Source organism: Tripterygium wilfordii, chromosome 20, assembly GCF_013401445.1.
Source record: "Tripterygium wilfordii isolate XIE 37 chromosome 20, ASM1340144v1, whole genome shotgun sequence".
Lineage (NCBI taxonomy): Eukaryota > Viridiplantae > Streptophyta > Magnoliopsida > Celastrales > Celastraceae > Tripterygium > Tripterygium wilfordii.
Window position 1 is genome coordinate 8896582 of NC_052251.1, and position 16034 is coordinate 8912615.

Consider the following 16034-nt stretch of genomic DNA (forward strand, 5'->3'; position numbering starts at 1 on the left):
TACAATGAAGATGGTAAAATCAGAATTCTAATGCTTTCATCAACTTGATATATGATATAACTCTTTGATTTCTCGGTATTTTTCCTTTAATTTTGTTCTTTTAATTTCAAAAATTTGCAACCATAAACAAAATTTTCTTTTTATTCGTTAATAATTGTAGTGAATTTTAGAATTAGAATAGATTAATATTCAATCCTCATGAATACGACACTTTTATTTGCTAATCTATACTACCATTGATTCGTGTACTTGCGAGTATAATTAGAATTTAGGATCGCTACAATTTTAGTGGTTCTAAATTTCACGCATCAATAGTATTTGGTTCTAGCACAACTTATTCAACCCAAGAAGTTCCCTACACCGATCTATATCTATAGAAAGTGTAATATAAATTTTAATAATTAATTATATGGAATATGGAGACACACAAAGATGAGATTCAGAGTATTATTAAAACAAGGGTATTTCAAATTTATTTTATTACCAAACTAAGTGTAGAGAGGTAACGAAAGGTATGACATTTGAAATTTATTCTTTGTCAAATTAAAGACCAGCTGGAAGGAGAAGAATGGTAGCTCATGCATTTAGTCTTCACCCACTAGATTAAGGAGTAGGGAACCTTATCTCTTCACCATTTGGGCAATTGGTAAAAGCATATAGACATGGTAGAACATGACCATGCCTGGTGATACATATGTGAATTGCACTCAATTGTAAATTTCGTTGAGCATCTCTATTGCAAACTATTTGGGGTGGTGCTCCAATACCAGCAGTAAGAACCCTTGAAATAAGAGATCCATTATATCTTTGATTATCATGATCAATTCCTCCTGTTTCACACAAAGAAGAAATATAATAACCAATGAGTAATTAAGGACTAGAAACACCATTGGAGTAATATAGAAGGGTTAAAGATCACTTTTATGAAAGGCTAAATCTTTCAAACATCCCTTATGGTTTAGGTCATTTTAGATGCACCTTCTGTAGTTTCAAGAGTTTTGAGAAACGGTCGTTAACTTAGGTTTATCTCTTGTGAGGCCCATTTGTCCGTCCGTTTCTTGTTTTGAGAACAATGTTGATTTTGTATTGTCCGAAAAAGGAGGTTATAGAGGGAGAGGTATTATTTGAAGCGAAAAATTTAGTTTTTAATGGTATTGTATAATGCTTCGGCCTATCTTCCGGCAAAAGAAATCACATCAACAATGAAAGAGAATGTAAGTTACCTGTTTGGAGAATTTGAAGCAAATTGAATTTCTTTATAATATTCATTGCGGCTCGAAAATATATCAAAGGGATGTCAGGATAAATATAACACATTCCATGTCTCTCCCATTGATATTGCCAAAGGTTCACATTTCCTTGCTGTTGTGTGAGGTCTGGGTCTGACCGAAGATCTGGCCAATACGTGTTCATATCAGGTAATATTGAATTTAATAATCCTTCCTGTTTGCAGTGGTATTGCCATCAAATGAAAAAATAAAAAATTGAAAATTATGAGTTACAACTGAAAGTGAAAAAAAAAATCCAAATAAATAAGAAATAATAGCAATAATAATAATAATCTAATGGCATTTAAAACAAATAACGTCTATATATATATATATATATATATATATATATATATATATAGATAGATAGATATACCCACCGTGATGTTGGCTTTTGGTAGGGGAGTAATGGTTGTGCATCCAGGTTGTTGATGATAGGGAGGAACAGTATCATCTGGGAAATATGATGGCCAAAGACCTTTGACTGTAAAATTGGTTTTGATGGGAAGTCGACAATTAAAATTCCTAGTATTGCAAGTCGATTTGGGCCATCGAATACTCATTTTTAGGAATTGGAACTGACCTTGGCCTTGGGCTTTGGCTAAAAATACAGTTATCATGATCATAAGAAACAACGTAAGCAATGTATTGCCAGGAGCCATTAATTGATTCTCAACAAAACAATATTGAAAACTCACACTTAAACCTGATGTATTTGGTTTATGCAATAAAAGGGCTTTTTATAGCACAACAATTGCAATTAATACACATTAATTAATTTCCTTTTGTTTTTTTTTCTTAATCCTTTGTTTGTATGGATATCTCTAGTGTATGAGACAATTTCTTGTGCGTCATTCATGATGTATATATACACATATGTACAAAAAATACCCACAAGTGATAATACTTATCTTTTGCTAAATGTTATGAAAATTATGATTCCAAAGTTTCCAACCCAAAAAAATGAGTTAGTGCATAAGAATTTCATTTGCTTATATGGATAGATCTCTAGTGTAGGAGACAATTTTATGTGTGTCATTATACAACTAACCATTACATTATTTTTACCAAGGAGAGATGAAGCATAGGAAAATGATATTATTGTCTTTATTATTTGTAATATTCATACTTTTCCAACGATGTATATGATTGGGCGATTTTTCCTACTTCATTTCTGTCTTGACATTCATGTTTTAAATATTGCCATCGAGTTCTCAAACTTTCATGATCATTAAATACTCTTCTACTGTGTCTTTTATATATATATATATATATATATATATATATATATATATATATATATATATATATATATATATATATATAAACATGTGCATATTTTGTTTATCCATGTCAAGAATCTTTTAGGGTTGTATTTTTATGAGTTAAATATTATTTTTTTTATGATTGTTATGATTTAATTAAAATTATTAAAGGGTATGTAAATCTAACATAAATAGGCAGTTTAGACTCTCTGTTTGATAACTTTTGATGAATTATAATAAAATCAGAGAGTTTTCTCTAATATTACTTTTTTTCAATTCTTGGTGGATTGAATTACTAGAAATTGTCTTTGGTTTCAAATTCCCTTTGAGTTCCATGCGTTGAAGTAATTGGTATCCGAATGTAGAAATTTCTGAATCATGCCGCTAAAGAGACAAGCAGATAATGCAGTAAACGACTTTGGAGGATGTACATGTTGTTATGTTAAAATTAATCCACAGATAATGCACACAATCGATTGGCCAAATCAATGTCAAAATCCAAACTAAACAGAGATATAGAATCAAAGTAAAGAAGTAAGGAATACAAGAGATTTACGTGATTCGGTAGAGCTAACGTCCACTGGCAACAGAGATCCAGATTTGCTATGCAAAAAATGATTACAATGATAAAAACTCATACCTTATAAGAGTACAAAGGTTGCATTAATTGGTATCGAAACGTAAAACTTTCCTGAATCACGTCGCTAAAGAGACAAGTCGTACGAATACAAACAACTTTGAAGGAGGGGCATGCAAGGAGCAATGTTGTCCTAGATCAACGTGACGAGCATATGCTACAAGCATTGTGATGTATTTCCGATCACCATACATTAGATCTTGGCAAACTTGCATGCAGATTTTTTATGCATGTTGAGATGATCATATGATCCAACATTGGTATTGTTGTCATTATACATGTTATAAATTAAATATAATGTGCTACAATGAAGATATGTAAATTTTTGTTGAAATATGAAAATTTTAACAAAAAATTTAAATTTTAGTTTAACTATTTGGTAAAATAATTAATAAAAATAAAATTTTGACTCCACCACTAATTCAGCCCTAATAGTTTTACTCATCCCTCCCATTATATAAAGAACGCTAGAGTTAGACATGTGTTATCCAATTCTCTCTAAATTTTTATCAATAAAATTGAAATTAATGAGTTATAGTTATTTTGCATGTGAGAGATTCGATCATTAACCTCTTGAAACTGAGGGCCCTTAATGGTAAAAATTCATTCTTAAACCAACTCATCTACCTATGATTGTTTAAATAGCACTGTACTTGCAACATCTGCCCTCACTCAAATTATCTGGCCAAGATTCCAACTCAAAAATGGTAGGCTGTGATGCTATTAGAATTTATGAACTTTATTTGCACCCCACACTTTACTAAGAACACCCCATTAACCCACTCTTTCAACACCCCATTGACCCTACCACTTTCAGTCTCAAATCCTTCCATCTTCTTCTTCCCCACCACTTTCAACCCTAAATCTTTTCATCTTCTTCTTCCCCACCACTTCCAACCCCAAATCCTTCCATCTTCTTTTGACAGTGACCTGTTACAAACCTTCGACGGAAACCCACTGACATCCTCGCTGTAAGCTGCAGGAAATCGTTGTGGAACTTGGAAGTAGAGCAAGAGAGGTTTTACACCAAGATGATGAGGGAGAGAGAGAGGAATTAGGGTTCTAGGGGTGTAGATTGTGTTTTTTTTTTACACAAAATGGGGTAAACTCATAATTGTTATATTTTTAACTGAGATTTATTTAGAGTGGGGTGTCCTAAATAAATAATGAGGTGCAAATAATGTTGATCATTAGAATTTAGAAATGAAAACAACATAGAAACTAATCAAGATAGAAACTATTTGCACCCCAGAGCTCTAAGAACACCCCAAAATGACAAAAAAACATCTATCTAATAACACCCCAACTGACCCTACCACTTCTCATTTGCCTCCTTCCCTTCACTCTCCATCTTCCCTTACTCTAGTTCAGTTCTCCTTCTCCTTCTCATTCTCTCCTTCTCCTCCTTCCCTTACATGAAGACAAACCTTCAACGGTTGGTGCGAGCAACGATAGCACCAGAGCTCAGCCTATCTCTTTCTCTCCTCCTTCTTCCCTTACTAGAGGAGAGAGACTCACTCCGAAGCTTGAATCCGGGGCTCACTAGACTCACTCCCAAGCTTGAAATCGTCAGCTGGAGATGACCTTGCACAAGATGGTAGTCTTAGTCCTGATGGCCCCAGTGATCAAGAGAAGCATTGGCCTAGATTTGCAGATGGAAAAACTGCATCTTTGTTCTCTCATGGGAATTCCACCAAAGAGGTCATTGGACACTCAAATTCCTCTTATATGGATTGGCATCAAACTGTAGACCCATGTGCAAAAAATGAAGGAAACTTGAGAAGGCCTTGAAGGGAGACGAAAGTGCAGAATCTAGGGAGGAAAGTGCAAGTCTTGAGGAAACTGGAGCAATGCCTTTTATTTGTTTTATTTTTAATTTTTTTTAATCTCAATCAATGGTGAAATCCAACGATTGAAATCATGGGGTGTAGATTGTTAAAATTATAAAAAACTGAAATTAGAGTATACTCATAAATGTTATGTTTTTTTCCTAAGGTTTATTTAAAATGGGGTGTGCTTAATTAAGTAAAGGGTGCAAATAGTCATCATCTTAAAAACCAAGCCTAGAAAACAAGGTAATGGACTTGTTTTTGAAAGAATGGTAGCCCAAGACACAAGCGAACCCATGGGCCAGCAATAGGGCCCATCAAGAATTCCATACTTTGGGCTTTTTTGTGGGCTGTAGCCTTTGTCGGCTTCAATTGTCGAAGGATGTGCTGTTGGGAGTTGAATTGGTTGGAACTCCTCACTTCATTTGGATAACAGTTTTAGTAAGTTTTGCTATTAAGCACAAAGTGTTTGATAAAATGTCACATCGATTTGCATCATCCTGTACAGAGTTTGCTTAAAAAAAAAACTTCCATTATTTTAAGAGACAACTACATGCCAACTACCACCATGAATTTGGTATGAAATTCTCAGAAAAAGCTGGAACTGGGTCTCACCAATGCAGCAGCAGCATAGTTGGATACAGCTAGTTTGTGACTGCATAATGGGTGATATGAATCACGTACTGAGTAAATAATGAGGTGCAAATAATGGGTGATATCATTACTACGCAAGACTGGTAAGTTACATAATTTTTTATCAATAAAATTGAATTTAATTAGTTAGCAGGCTTTGATGCAATAAGAATTCAATTTAGAAATGAAAATAGCATAGAAATTAGAAACTATCAAACCAAGCCTCGCTAAGACAACAAGGTAATGGACTTGTTTTGAAAGAATGGTAGCCCAAAGACACAAGCGAACCCATGGGCCAGCAATAGGGCCATCAAGAGTTCCCTACTTTTAGCTTTATTGTGGGCTTTAGCCTTCGTGGGTTTCAATTGTTGAAGGATGGGCTGTTGGGAATTGACTTGGTTGTAACTCCTCACTTCATTTGGATAACAATTTTAGTGAGTTTGGCTATGGATCACAAAGTGTTTGATAAAATGTCACATCCATTTTCATCATCCAGTACAGAGTTTCCTTAAGAAAACAAAAACTTGCATTATTTTAAGAGACAACTACATGCCAACTACCACCATGAATTTGGCATGAAATTTTCAGAAAAAGCTGGAACTGAGTCTCACCGATGCAGCAGCAGCAGCAGCATAGTTGGATACAGCTAGTTTGTGATTGCATAATGGGTGATGTGAATCACATCCTCAGGCTTGGAAGGTGGATGGGTCTTATTTCTGAGCCTCAACTGCTGATACTCCTTGAACTGGAATCCCCTGTACTTTGGTGCCTCTCCAATGTCTTTGGCGAACTGTGACAATGGTTCAACCCACTTGTCTCCCTCCAAGTTATAGAAAAATGCATAAGAGTGTCTGCTTTTCCCTTCTTGTCTCACCACTCTGTGTGTTGCGCTCTTGAATTTGTTGTTGCTAAGCACCTTTTCCATCATATAAATAAGAATCCAAAATTTTTAACCTCTTTATGATAAAATTTGCAAATGATAAAGATTTCAGCACTTTGATATCTCAGTTATCCCAACTGCTAAGTTAGATGCGCAGAATTCAAATGAATTCGGAGCTCAACATGTCCCACATGATACACATCAAATCTTATTCGTAAACTCAACTACTGAGATAACTGGGATAACTGGGATCCCTATCATTACTGCCCAAGACTTGTAAGAGAAACATATGAATGTCATCTTTCTTGAGTACCTGAATAACATCGCTTATGTTGACGACTATTGTGCCTTCAGCAGGAGGTACTGGAATCCATACCCCGTTTTTGCGCAATTCTAGGCCTCCTGCTTCATCCTGGAAAACAAGAGTGATAGAGTTTCCATCTTCATGCTCTGTTATCCCATTGTTTTCTGTTTCTGTGGCCGGAAAGTAACGCAGAGCTGCCATGAAATCCCAGCTCCTATCATGATTATACTCCTTGAGGAAGTTGGGAGGGAGTCCCAAACACTCGTTTATAATGTTCTCCACAACTGATCCAATCTTGGTCATATGGCTGAAAATCTCTTCTATTACTTCCCTGCAAAATCAACAAGTTTGCATCGCTAGCGGGACAAAGAAATTATCCAAATGACCTAAAACATACTGTCCAGGAAAACAATGGCAACATTACCGATATCCAGGTGGGTTTCGGGGGTAAACATTGAATCCAGATCCAGGAGGAAACACCAGCAGATATTCATTCTTGTCTGGAGAGTGTGCAGGCTGCCTACTGTAACCAGCAGGAAGGGGAGCACCAGAAGCAGCGCTGCACTTATGCTTCTCCTCGTCCGGGTAGTCGAAAAACGTCCTCGAATGCTCAAAGGCTTTGCGCATCAATTCGAGTGGCACTCCATGGTTAACAATTTTGAAAAATCCATACTCAGAGCAAGCTTGGCCAATGATTTTTAAGGCCTCTTTCCTGCCATTCTCATCCCCTTGTCTTAGAAAGGGTGAGATGTCAACAGTGGGGATGCTAGAGTTGGCCATTTTTCTCCCTTCAAGTGTAAATCGGCTTGCTTCAGTTCAAGATTCTCAGTGGACCAAATTATATTCTTTTATACCAACCCTTCCATAAAAATATTCTCGATGGACCAAATTATATTTTTTTTATACCACCCTTCCATAAGATAGTTGTCGCCTAACTGATGGCATTTAGTGTCCGGTTAAGATGATCGAGAATCTCACATCAAAATACATCTCACATCAAAATACGATAAGTTAAAGTCTAACACAAACCTCTTATTATCAACTTGGATTTTCAATAGAGAGTTAAATTCAAACTTGTGATGCTAAACTTGAACTCTCATCTCGTGTGATGTGCATTCATCATTTATACTCTCAATAAGAGTAACATGTGCCTGCGAGCAAACTTGTGGGCTGATATTATCATATGCAAACCTACCCCAAAGCCCATCACTTATTGAGTTGAATGGACATTGTGAGTAGAATGGAAAAGAGAACCAAACTTGAGACCCCATATGACGAGTATTAATCAAAAGATTCCAATATAGAAAGGACATGCATGATGCATGTATTATAATGTCTGCTTAGAAGGGGGGAAAAACAAGTTTTAAGAAACCACATGCTCAAAGTCAGAAAAAGTTGTTTACACCACCCACATGGAATCTCTTTTAGATTTAGAGAATATCCTTCTAGATGCTTGGAAGTAAACCAGAGATTAACGGCAAAGGAAGCAAAACAGATTTGCATTTAAAACATAACTCATTTACTTCTTTCTCATCGATAAAGTTTTCCAGAAACAAAAAATAAGACTACCATTTTAATCTAAGAGACCTGACAAGCAGCAGCAGGTAAGAAACACAAAATAACCCCATAGAAAACCAAAACGTATCACCTTTGACTAAAAGTAAACCAAGTAATTTGCTAATTATCCCGTTTAGTCGCCTATATGAGATAGAAAGCTATCATAACAGTAGAGGTCGGATGCTCTCCTCTATCAGTTGACATAAGTAAAACACCAGAAAACTTTACACCAGTTCATTTATGCCAGAGAGTCCTGGCTGACAGAAGTAATTTGCTCAACCGGAGGCATTATTTGTCGGCCTTTTCATTTTTCATCCTCATCATCTTCATCCTGATCGTCTTCGTCATCATCTTCCTCCTCGTCAGAGTCATCACCATCCTTTCCCTGAAAGAAAGAAAGAAAGGAAGGAAGAAAAGGGTTAAAAAAAACCCCATTTGAAAGCCACCATGAACAGCTATACGAAATTTCCTAACTTGGTCAGGACCGAGAAACTTGAAGCAACTTTCAAATTCATTTGCACATGGTTTACTGACAAAAAAGAAGTAAAATGTTGTTAAAGAAGAATTGAACATTTCCTGGGTCAATCAGCACCCACTACGAAAGAGTGCATACCCTTCCAACAAAACAAGATAATGCATCACTAAAAGTAACTTTATGCCTAAATTCTAGACATTGGAGGAAAGTAAGTTCGTCACTAAATACACACAACCCTGTCCTGGAAATTCTGAGATTTATGGATCATAAACAGAAATGCATTCACATATTCTAAATTATCTATTATTTAAACCTAAATGACTAAATTCTGATTTACATATGCTTCCGACGAAGCAATTGAGTAAATTGTTTGTTTTGCGTCCTCCGATCGCTGCAATAATACACACTCTCTGCTTTGCACAAATAGACCCTGGACATTTGAAGCAGTCCCTCACCAAATATCACTAAAATCAGCCGGCTTAATTCTTGCCATACACAGAAGTATTAAATCTACTCTTCATTAGTAAAAAACCCGGATGCTTTCGTCATTCAGCTCTTAAAGTCATGCTATGGAATACCATAAAGCATTACAATATCAAATCATGACGCTTGTCAAGCCTTACATTGTTTAAGCCCAGTCCACTCATTTGATAGGGTTGTAGTCCCCTAGTATGTCCTTAATAATTGAGAGGACACCTCCAAACATTTTAATTTCCTCATCATAATACCTCACTATAGCTCGATTGTCTGGGTTCTGAGACTTGCAGTTCAAGTTCAGGTTCAGGATCATGTCAGCATGGAATCTCACTCTCCAAACCCCTCAACTACATCCATCATTTCTCAAATTACATCCTCCCATGCCATCACCAAATTCTCACCCTACTTACTTTCATTACCATCTAAAACCTCCACGTATATTCAGGAACTCCCAACTACAATCACCTCGAAACTCCATAAATGTTCAAAATTCAAATCACTTATCCAGCCCATTTCTAGAACCCGAACAATTTTTTCTGCAAAAGAATTCTCTACAAAAATCGCAAAACAGGTAGAGTAATTCACCTAAGAGAGCCTGATATCAAGAAATCAATTATTTTCTTCATTTCACTAAGAGCTGGAAATTAACCATTACATGGATTAGATGCAGTGATAATAATAACATAAGCATCTATCATTACATTAATGACTGGCAGCATGATGGGCCAAATCTGTTTGTTTTACGTCTCTGGGGGGAATCACATAAACAAACCAAAACTATTCCTTGTGTTCTTGCTGAACCAACAACCACTTATACCAGTTGTTCTACAGCAAAACGAGTTAACTGCCAAGTAGTTACTACCAAAACACTTGAATAAAAAAAAGTCACTAAAATCCATAAAAGAAAAATTAGTTACTAGAAGGAAAGGTTGTTCATTAGATTTCTTCTCTTTTTTTTTTCAAGGAGATTGCTAGGAGGAGGGAATCATTCATTGACAAGAACATAGTCACTGAGGAAAAGGTGACTGACTAGTTTGACACAAGACAGACTAGCTTATCGAGTACCCCTAGAAAATAGAGAAACAACATAACAAACTTTTTGTGGTTGGTGTGGGATAGGGGGAGATGGAAAATAACTTTGTTTACCTCTTCATCAGCCTCCTCACCATCCAAATCCTCTTCATCAGCCTCCTACATTAAAAGAGTTGTTTATTGGTTAGAGGATTAAAGAAGTGTCAAACAGTTCCACCTAAAAGACTACTTCCACTGGTAGATTAAGGGATACAAGAAGAAAGGAAAAACTAAAACTTACAGTATTAAAATAATTAAGGGGATTGGGCCACAGATCCTCTTTGATTATCTCAGCAATCTGAAAGTTTCAAATGCATTACTTACAACGGCCTCGGCATGGGAGAAGGGACCGGAATGATTTTCCATAAATGTAATACTAAAATAAAGCTCACAATACAAAACAACAAATACAAAGCCTTATAGAAGTTACCTCATCATGAATTTCATCCATTTCATCCTTTTGTTGAGTATCACTAAACCAGCTAAAGAAGCTGCAATCAAGAAGGGATACTTGAGAATGGGAAAGGAGTCATAATAATGAATTATTAACAGAAATTTAAAATCATGAAATGATATCCAGATTACCCGAAGAATAAGAATGTATAACCGTAATGTGAGGACAAACAGGAAAAACACCAGGGAAAAAGTAAAATGCAGATGATACAGAAACATCATAGAATTACTCCTCTTTGATTAGGCCACAAATATGAAAGCCACGGTAGGGGAAAGCTATGCATCAAGAATGAAATGGTTTGTTTGAATGTCAACCTCAACGCTAAGTAATGACTTGGCAATAGATTTTTTTTTCTTTCTAAGGATGAGGTCTGATTTACAATTCTTTCCCAAGTATCAATGTAATCTCTGGAAGGGCTCCAAAGAAAGGCGGTTTAGAGTGAAAGATAACCACGATATCGTCTAAGAAAAACTTAGCAAAGCATTTCCAAGGAGATCTTTTTGGAGACCAACGTTCCCGCAAAGGTTGCGATTGTGGTCGGGGGGGAACACTCGGGAGAAGATTTTCACAATAGATAACCGTCCAAAGAGATGCATTGTGCTTGGCAATATTGTTCACCAAATTAGTTAGAAACAAAGGGCTTTCCGAGAAGATGGTACTTCCATATCAAACTCATATAACGCTTGGTTAAGCAAGTTATGTCTATGGTTTAGAGGAAGACACAATATTAGCGTAATGGATGTAATAGAAGCTCCATCATCTAAAACCCTTAAATTTTACCCCTTGTTGCAAAAGAGCTGGCACCTCCTTTGTCCCTCTATTAAGCCATGGAAATTTTCATTTTTCAAAGATAATTACTTGTTCTGAATGAGGAAAAATACTTTATCAAAGGGCGATAAGGAAGGTCACAAGAATCAACAAAAAGTAACAATAGAAATGGCACAAAGCAACTAAAAAAGTTCCATCTGTCAACTATATTTTCGAAAAATAAATTTAAAAAAAAAAAGAAAGATTAGATGTAAAGTTGCCCTCTTACATTTAAGGAAAATATATGAAATACGAATCATAAAAACCAGAACCTGTTAACCTAATGTTCTAAGCAAACTAACTTCAGTATGTTATTCAGTCCTAAAAACAGAAGTTCTTAGTGCACCAGAGGGGTTTAAATTGACAAGAAGAAATCCAAGGCAATCAAGGAATTAAAACCTCAATAAGCAAAAAGGAGTTGCATGTAATCATCTTTCAACAAGACCATCATTGAAATATAAAAATGGACTGCCTACTAATTCAGGATCTACAAAAGAAAATAGAATACGGAGGCTGATAAATTGAGAAACAAACCCATCATCGGCAAAAGGTCGCTTGTTCCCTTTCTTGTCATGATTTACTCCATTAGGTATGCCCTTCACGGTTTAATCACATAATTAAATTACAAGAAAAGAACATAAACAAGTTGGATACATGGGAGTAAGATATGATGAGCCCTTACCATGCCTTCCTTCCACTTGATTGATGTAGCAGTAATTTTTGTGCTTCCCTCTTCAAGGAAAGTGAAAGACTTCACAAGCTTTGTGTCTTCAAAAAATGGATTTGGCTCGAAGTTCTAATAATTAAAGAATCAGATATGAAGGAAAGGGCAAACTCGTTATTAAGTATTTATCTTGTTTCTGCTCAAATACAAAGCAAACAATGTGAAGACAATATAGAATGAAAGATGTACTTACAAATGTGATAGAGTAGCCTGACTTCACATCCTTAAAATCCTCCACTTCCAAGGAAGTCAAATGTTTGAATATCTAAAGGGAACAAAGGCAATAACAATACAAACTCAATACACTTGCAAACATAAAAGGAGCAAAGGAGCAGCTTATTTGAAGGTTACAGAGAGACTAACGCAAATAAGTGCACAAGTAGATCTTTAATTCACACAAATAAAGAACACTAAACCTTTTGATCCTCTTCACTCAGAAGCTCGCCAAGAGCAGGATGGCTTAAGAACTTCCAAAAAGATAGCCAGGTTAAATTAAGAGATCAAAACTACATATAATATGTGTACTAACAAGTAAGCAAACAATGGCAGATCCCTTACCGCAGTTACCCAGAAATCAGGAATAGATTTGATGATCTCACTCCGCTTATCATAAACTGGCTTACGTATCTCATTATACTTTTGCTCTACTTCCAAGACCTTATCACTTGCCTCCTCATTGATCTAACAGTAATACAAAATGCATGTTTAGGAATGGTCAATAACAGTACATTTTATTTATGAAGCTTGCAAATGATATATCCCAAACTCCAAATCTGAGAGAACCAAATATGACAAATGAAAACACTCATGCAGTATAGAAGAAGTTATATTTCCATAACAAAACATAAATTGACTTAAGTGAATGAATAAAAAAAGAAAAGAAGTGAACAGGTAAACAGTGCAAATAAACAACACAGAGTAGCAAACTCTGCACTGATTACATAACAAAGAAAATGAGGAAAAAAAACTGGCCAAGAAAAGGATTCAATTAGTGGGCTCACTAATTAACTCCCCCACTGCAAATAAGCACTGCCCAGCTAACAAAAGCACTCAAAATCCAAGTTGATTGAACACAACTGATTAACATTCCGACTCCGAGTACACTTCATAGACCCATCAATAGAATTGCAAGAAAATAATACGAGGATAATTAAATAGCTGTATAGGCCCAAAGGTCGAAAATTCAAAATGGCCAAACCCAACAACTTTTGGAACTACTCTTTTATTCAAAACATATCAATAGTTTAAAGATTCGGAATTAAAACAAAATACATATGATGAAAAACAGCTTCTTGTTACTTCAAAATCCTCTGTTCCGTCATCAAACAAACAGTGCTGGACGGACGGACTGACCAAAGCATAGTATATGTCTATGTGTAAGCACATAACATGTGCCCAACTACACGCCTATTTGCGTATGCGTGGAGTATTGTGAATACCTTTTCGAGGTCATCTTGGATCTCCTGGAGCTTTTCGATCGAGAGGACGAGGTCTCCATCAATTTGGTCAGGGTGGTTGTTATCGTCTTCACTTTTTTCTGCTACTTTCATCTTCTTACCCTTGTCCACCACCATCTTCACTCAGTCGGAGGAGAAACAAAAGAAATCCTAACCCTAGCAGTCTCTCTGCGTAATTGGCTAAAACCCTAGCCTTTTCCTCTGTATGGTAAGAAGAGGGAGTGAGGGGGAGAGAACAAAAAGGTTAGGGTTTTGGAAGTTAGCATCTGATGTGCCCTTGATTTTTTGTAGGTAACTAGGTATAACAATTGACGAATAAACATGCGACAGCTTATAGTCTCTTCATGGGCATTTTTGGGATTTCCTATATTCCTGTTTATTGGTTAATTTATGACCTGATTTTACCGTCAATTTTGTGTGCGAGTCATTTAGTATATCACCTGGGCTTAGGGATAGCAAAACTCTATTTGATTAAGATGATCGAATTTGTACGACTCATAATAAATTAAGTTTGGATATAACTTATATGTATGAAATTTGTATTCAAACATAAATTTTCTATTCTGTTTTCGAGTCTAAACACATAAATTTTGTCCATTTTAGTTATCCGGATTCTAACTCGAATTAAGTTATAGTCCAATTTACTTATTTGGATTTAAACTAATCGGTGTGGTAATTAAGTAGCTCTGAAATTTAATTCAATTTAGGATCCAAATATGTAAATTTTGTAAACACGTCCGACTCGACACCGATTTTTTTCGTCATATTAAGACCTATTTAACATTCAACACTCTCAATACATTGTTATAATCTAAAAGGAAAACTCTTTGTATCCCTAACAATTTCTTTCATAACCAATCATAAGAGTATTATGTATCTAATTATATTAAATTGCGTTATTACATTGTCCAATTATATTGCCTTCGTTATTACGTTGTCTAATTTTATTGACTTTCGTTATCATGTTGTTTTATTATATGTTATGGTTGATTATGGATGAATTTGTTAGGGATACGTAGCGCTGACGAATTTGAAAAATGTTTACTACGAAGTTGTTAACCCTCAACCAACGCATTCTCAAGCCACTGTGGCGGAGATTCCGGTGCTGTTTGGGAGTGCTGTCAACTGCTATGAAGTGTTATGCGGTGCTGTGAGTTATAAAACTGTGGTGCTGTGAGGTGAGTTGTAACGCAAAAGTTGTTTGGCGCATCACTTTTAAAACTGTGATGCGGTGCTGTCAAACGCACTTTCGCGTTTTACGTATATAAATAAAGGTTATATTAGATAATTAATAATATTAATATAAATTAACAAAATGTTTAGATTGCATAGTAGTTTAAAATAAAGTATTTTACATCATTTAATGACGTTGGTAAATTCAGGAAAAAAAAAAGTAATCTAGTACGATGCAAACACTTCAACCGCAATCATATCGAGGAGAGTTGCCATCTCTAGGTCCTCACCAATGAATGGTTGGTCCTCCGAAGTGCTCGCTCCAACTCTGCTGGTACTGGCTTCCATGCCTGTGACATGAAGAGTGTGATCATCATTACTATATGCAGTGAAATCCAGGTCATCCAATGCGCGAAAACTGCGCAGGCAACCACAATCTTCACTTGAGTGCGAAATGAGTAAGGGGGCATTGTTGATAAAATGTGCCACTTATTTTTTAGCAAACCAAATGTCCGCTCAATAACCGAACGGAGAGATGAGTGTGCATGATTGAAGGCTTCCCGTGGTGTTGATACATCAGGACCATTTCGGAATACCTCTAGATGGTATCTCTGTCCCCTATACGGTGCTAGATATCCACTTTGATTCGGATATCCTAAATCAACCATGTAATATTTTCCTGTAACATATTGGATAGTTAATGTTACTTACTAACGAAATTTGAATTAAAATATTAGTTTATAATAAATATGTTCATATGCCTTACCAGGGGGAGGGTGGGGAAACTTTGAGTTTCCATTAGAGAGAATCGTACTAAAAATTCACAAATCATGCGCCGATCCCTCCCAACCCACACACACATATGTGAATATCATATCAAAGTCACATGCCGCCATCACATTTTGCGTGGTCACGCCTTTTCGCCCAATGAATCTTTTTCGATCATCATTCGAGACTGACGCATGAATATGCGTACCATCAATTGCCCCGATACAATCCCTAAAGTATGGAAAATATTTGTCG

General features: G+C 36.0%; 3 protein-coding genes across 3 annotated transcripts; all 3 read right to left on the reverse strand.

The window, feature by feature from the left end:
* Positions 1 to 603: 603 nt before the first annotated feature.
* On the reverse strand, positions 604 to 3364 carry LOC119986932 (ribonuclease 1-like). The gene is made up of 7 exons (XM_038831622.1): positions 3267 to 3364; positions 3079 to 3136; positions 2800 to 2917; positions 1852 to 1974; positions 1649 to 1752; positions 1224 to 1443; positions 604 to 830 (listed from the first exon to the last, which is right to left on the reverse strand). The coding sequence occupies exons 1-7, from the start codon at positions 3362 to 3364 to the stop codon at positions 604 to 606; spliced, it is 948 nt and encodes a 315-aa protein (XP_038687550.1).
* Positions 3365 to 6103: 2739 nt separating this feature from the next.
* Positions 6104 to 7642, reverse strand: LOC119987307 (flavonol synthase/flavanone 3-hydroxylase-like). Its single transcript, XM_038832178.1, has 3 exons — positions 7241 to 7642; positions 6826 to 7147; positions 6104 to 6548 (listed from the first exon to the last, which is right to left on the reverse strand). Exons 1-3 carry the CDS (start codon positions 7594 to 7596, stop codon positions 6279 to 6281), a joined length of 948 nt encoding a protein of 315 aa, XP_038688106.1. The 5' UTR covers positions 7597 to 7642; the 3' UTR covers positions 6104 to 6278.
* Positions 7643 to 8312: 670 nt separating this feature from the next.
* Positions 8313 to 14119, reverse strand: LOC119986436 (NAP1-related protein 1-like). The gene is made up of 10 exons (XM_038830995.1): positions 13821 to 14119; positions 12940 to 13062; positions 12798 to 12848; positions 12575 to 12646; positions 12340 to 12453; positions 12192 to 12253; positions 10827 to 10887; positions 10638 to 10694; positions 10472 to 10516; positions 8313 to 8758 (listed from the first exon to the last, which is right to left on the reverse strand). The coding sequence occupies exons 1-10, from the start codon at positions 13953 to 13955 to the stop codon at positions 8678 to 8680; spliced, it is 801 nt and encodes a 266-aa protein (XP_038686923.1). The 5' UTR covers positions 13956 to 14119; the 3' UTR covers positions 8313 to 8677.
* Between the last annotated feature and the right edge of the window lie 1915 nt (positions 14120 to 16034).

Coding starts and splice junctions, on each gene's coding strand:
- LOC119986932 (XM_038831622.1), bottom strand. CDS start 3,364: ATGTATGGTGATCGGAAATACATCACAATGCTTGTAGCATATGCTCGT. Junction 2,918..3,078: donor CCGAATCACGTAAATCTCTT/GTATTCCTTACT, acceptor TTGTCTCTTTAG/CGGCATGATTCAGAAATTTC. Junction 831..1,223: donor GCTTCAAATTCTCCAAACAG/GTAACTTACATT, acceptor TGTGTGAAACAG/GAGGAATTGATCATGATAAT.
- LOC119987307 (XM_038832178.1), bottom strand. CDS start 7,596: ATGGCCAACTCTAGCATCCCCACTGTTGACATCTCACCCTTTCTAAGA. Junction 7,148..7,240: donor CGAAACCCACCTGGATATCG/GTAATGTTGCCA, acceptor TTGATTTTGCAG/GGAAGTAATAGAAGAGATTT. Junction 6,549..6,825: donor ACATAAGCGATGTTATTCAG/GTACTCAAGAAA, acceptor ATGATGGAAAAG/GTGCTTAGCAACAACAAATT.
- LOC119986436 (XM_038830995.1), bottom strand. CDS start 13,955: ATGGTGGTGGACAAGGGTAAGAAGATGAAAGTAGCAGAAAAAAGTGAA. Junction 12,454..12,574: donor CAGGCTACTCTATCACATTT/GTAAGTACATCT, acceptor TTTAATTATTAG/AACTTCGAGCCAAATCCATT. Junction 10,695..10,826: donor TGGATGAAATTCATGATGAG/GTAACTTCTATA, acceptor TGAAACTTTCAG/ATTGCTGAGATAATCAAAGA.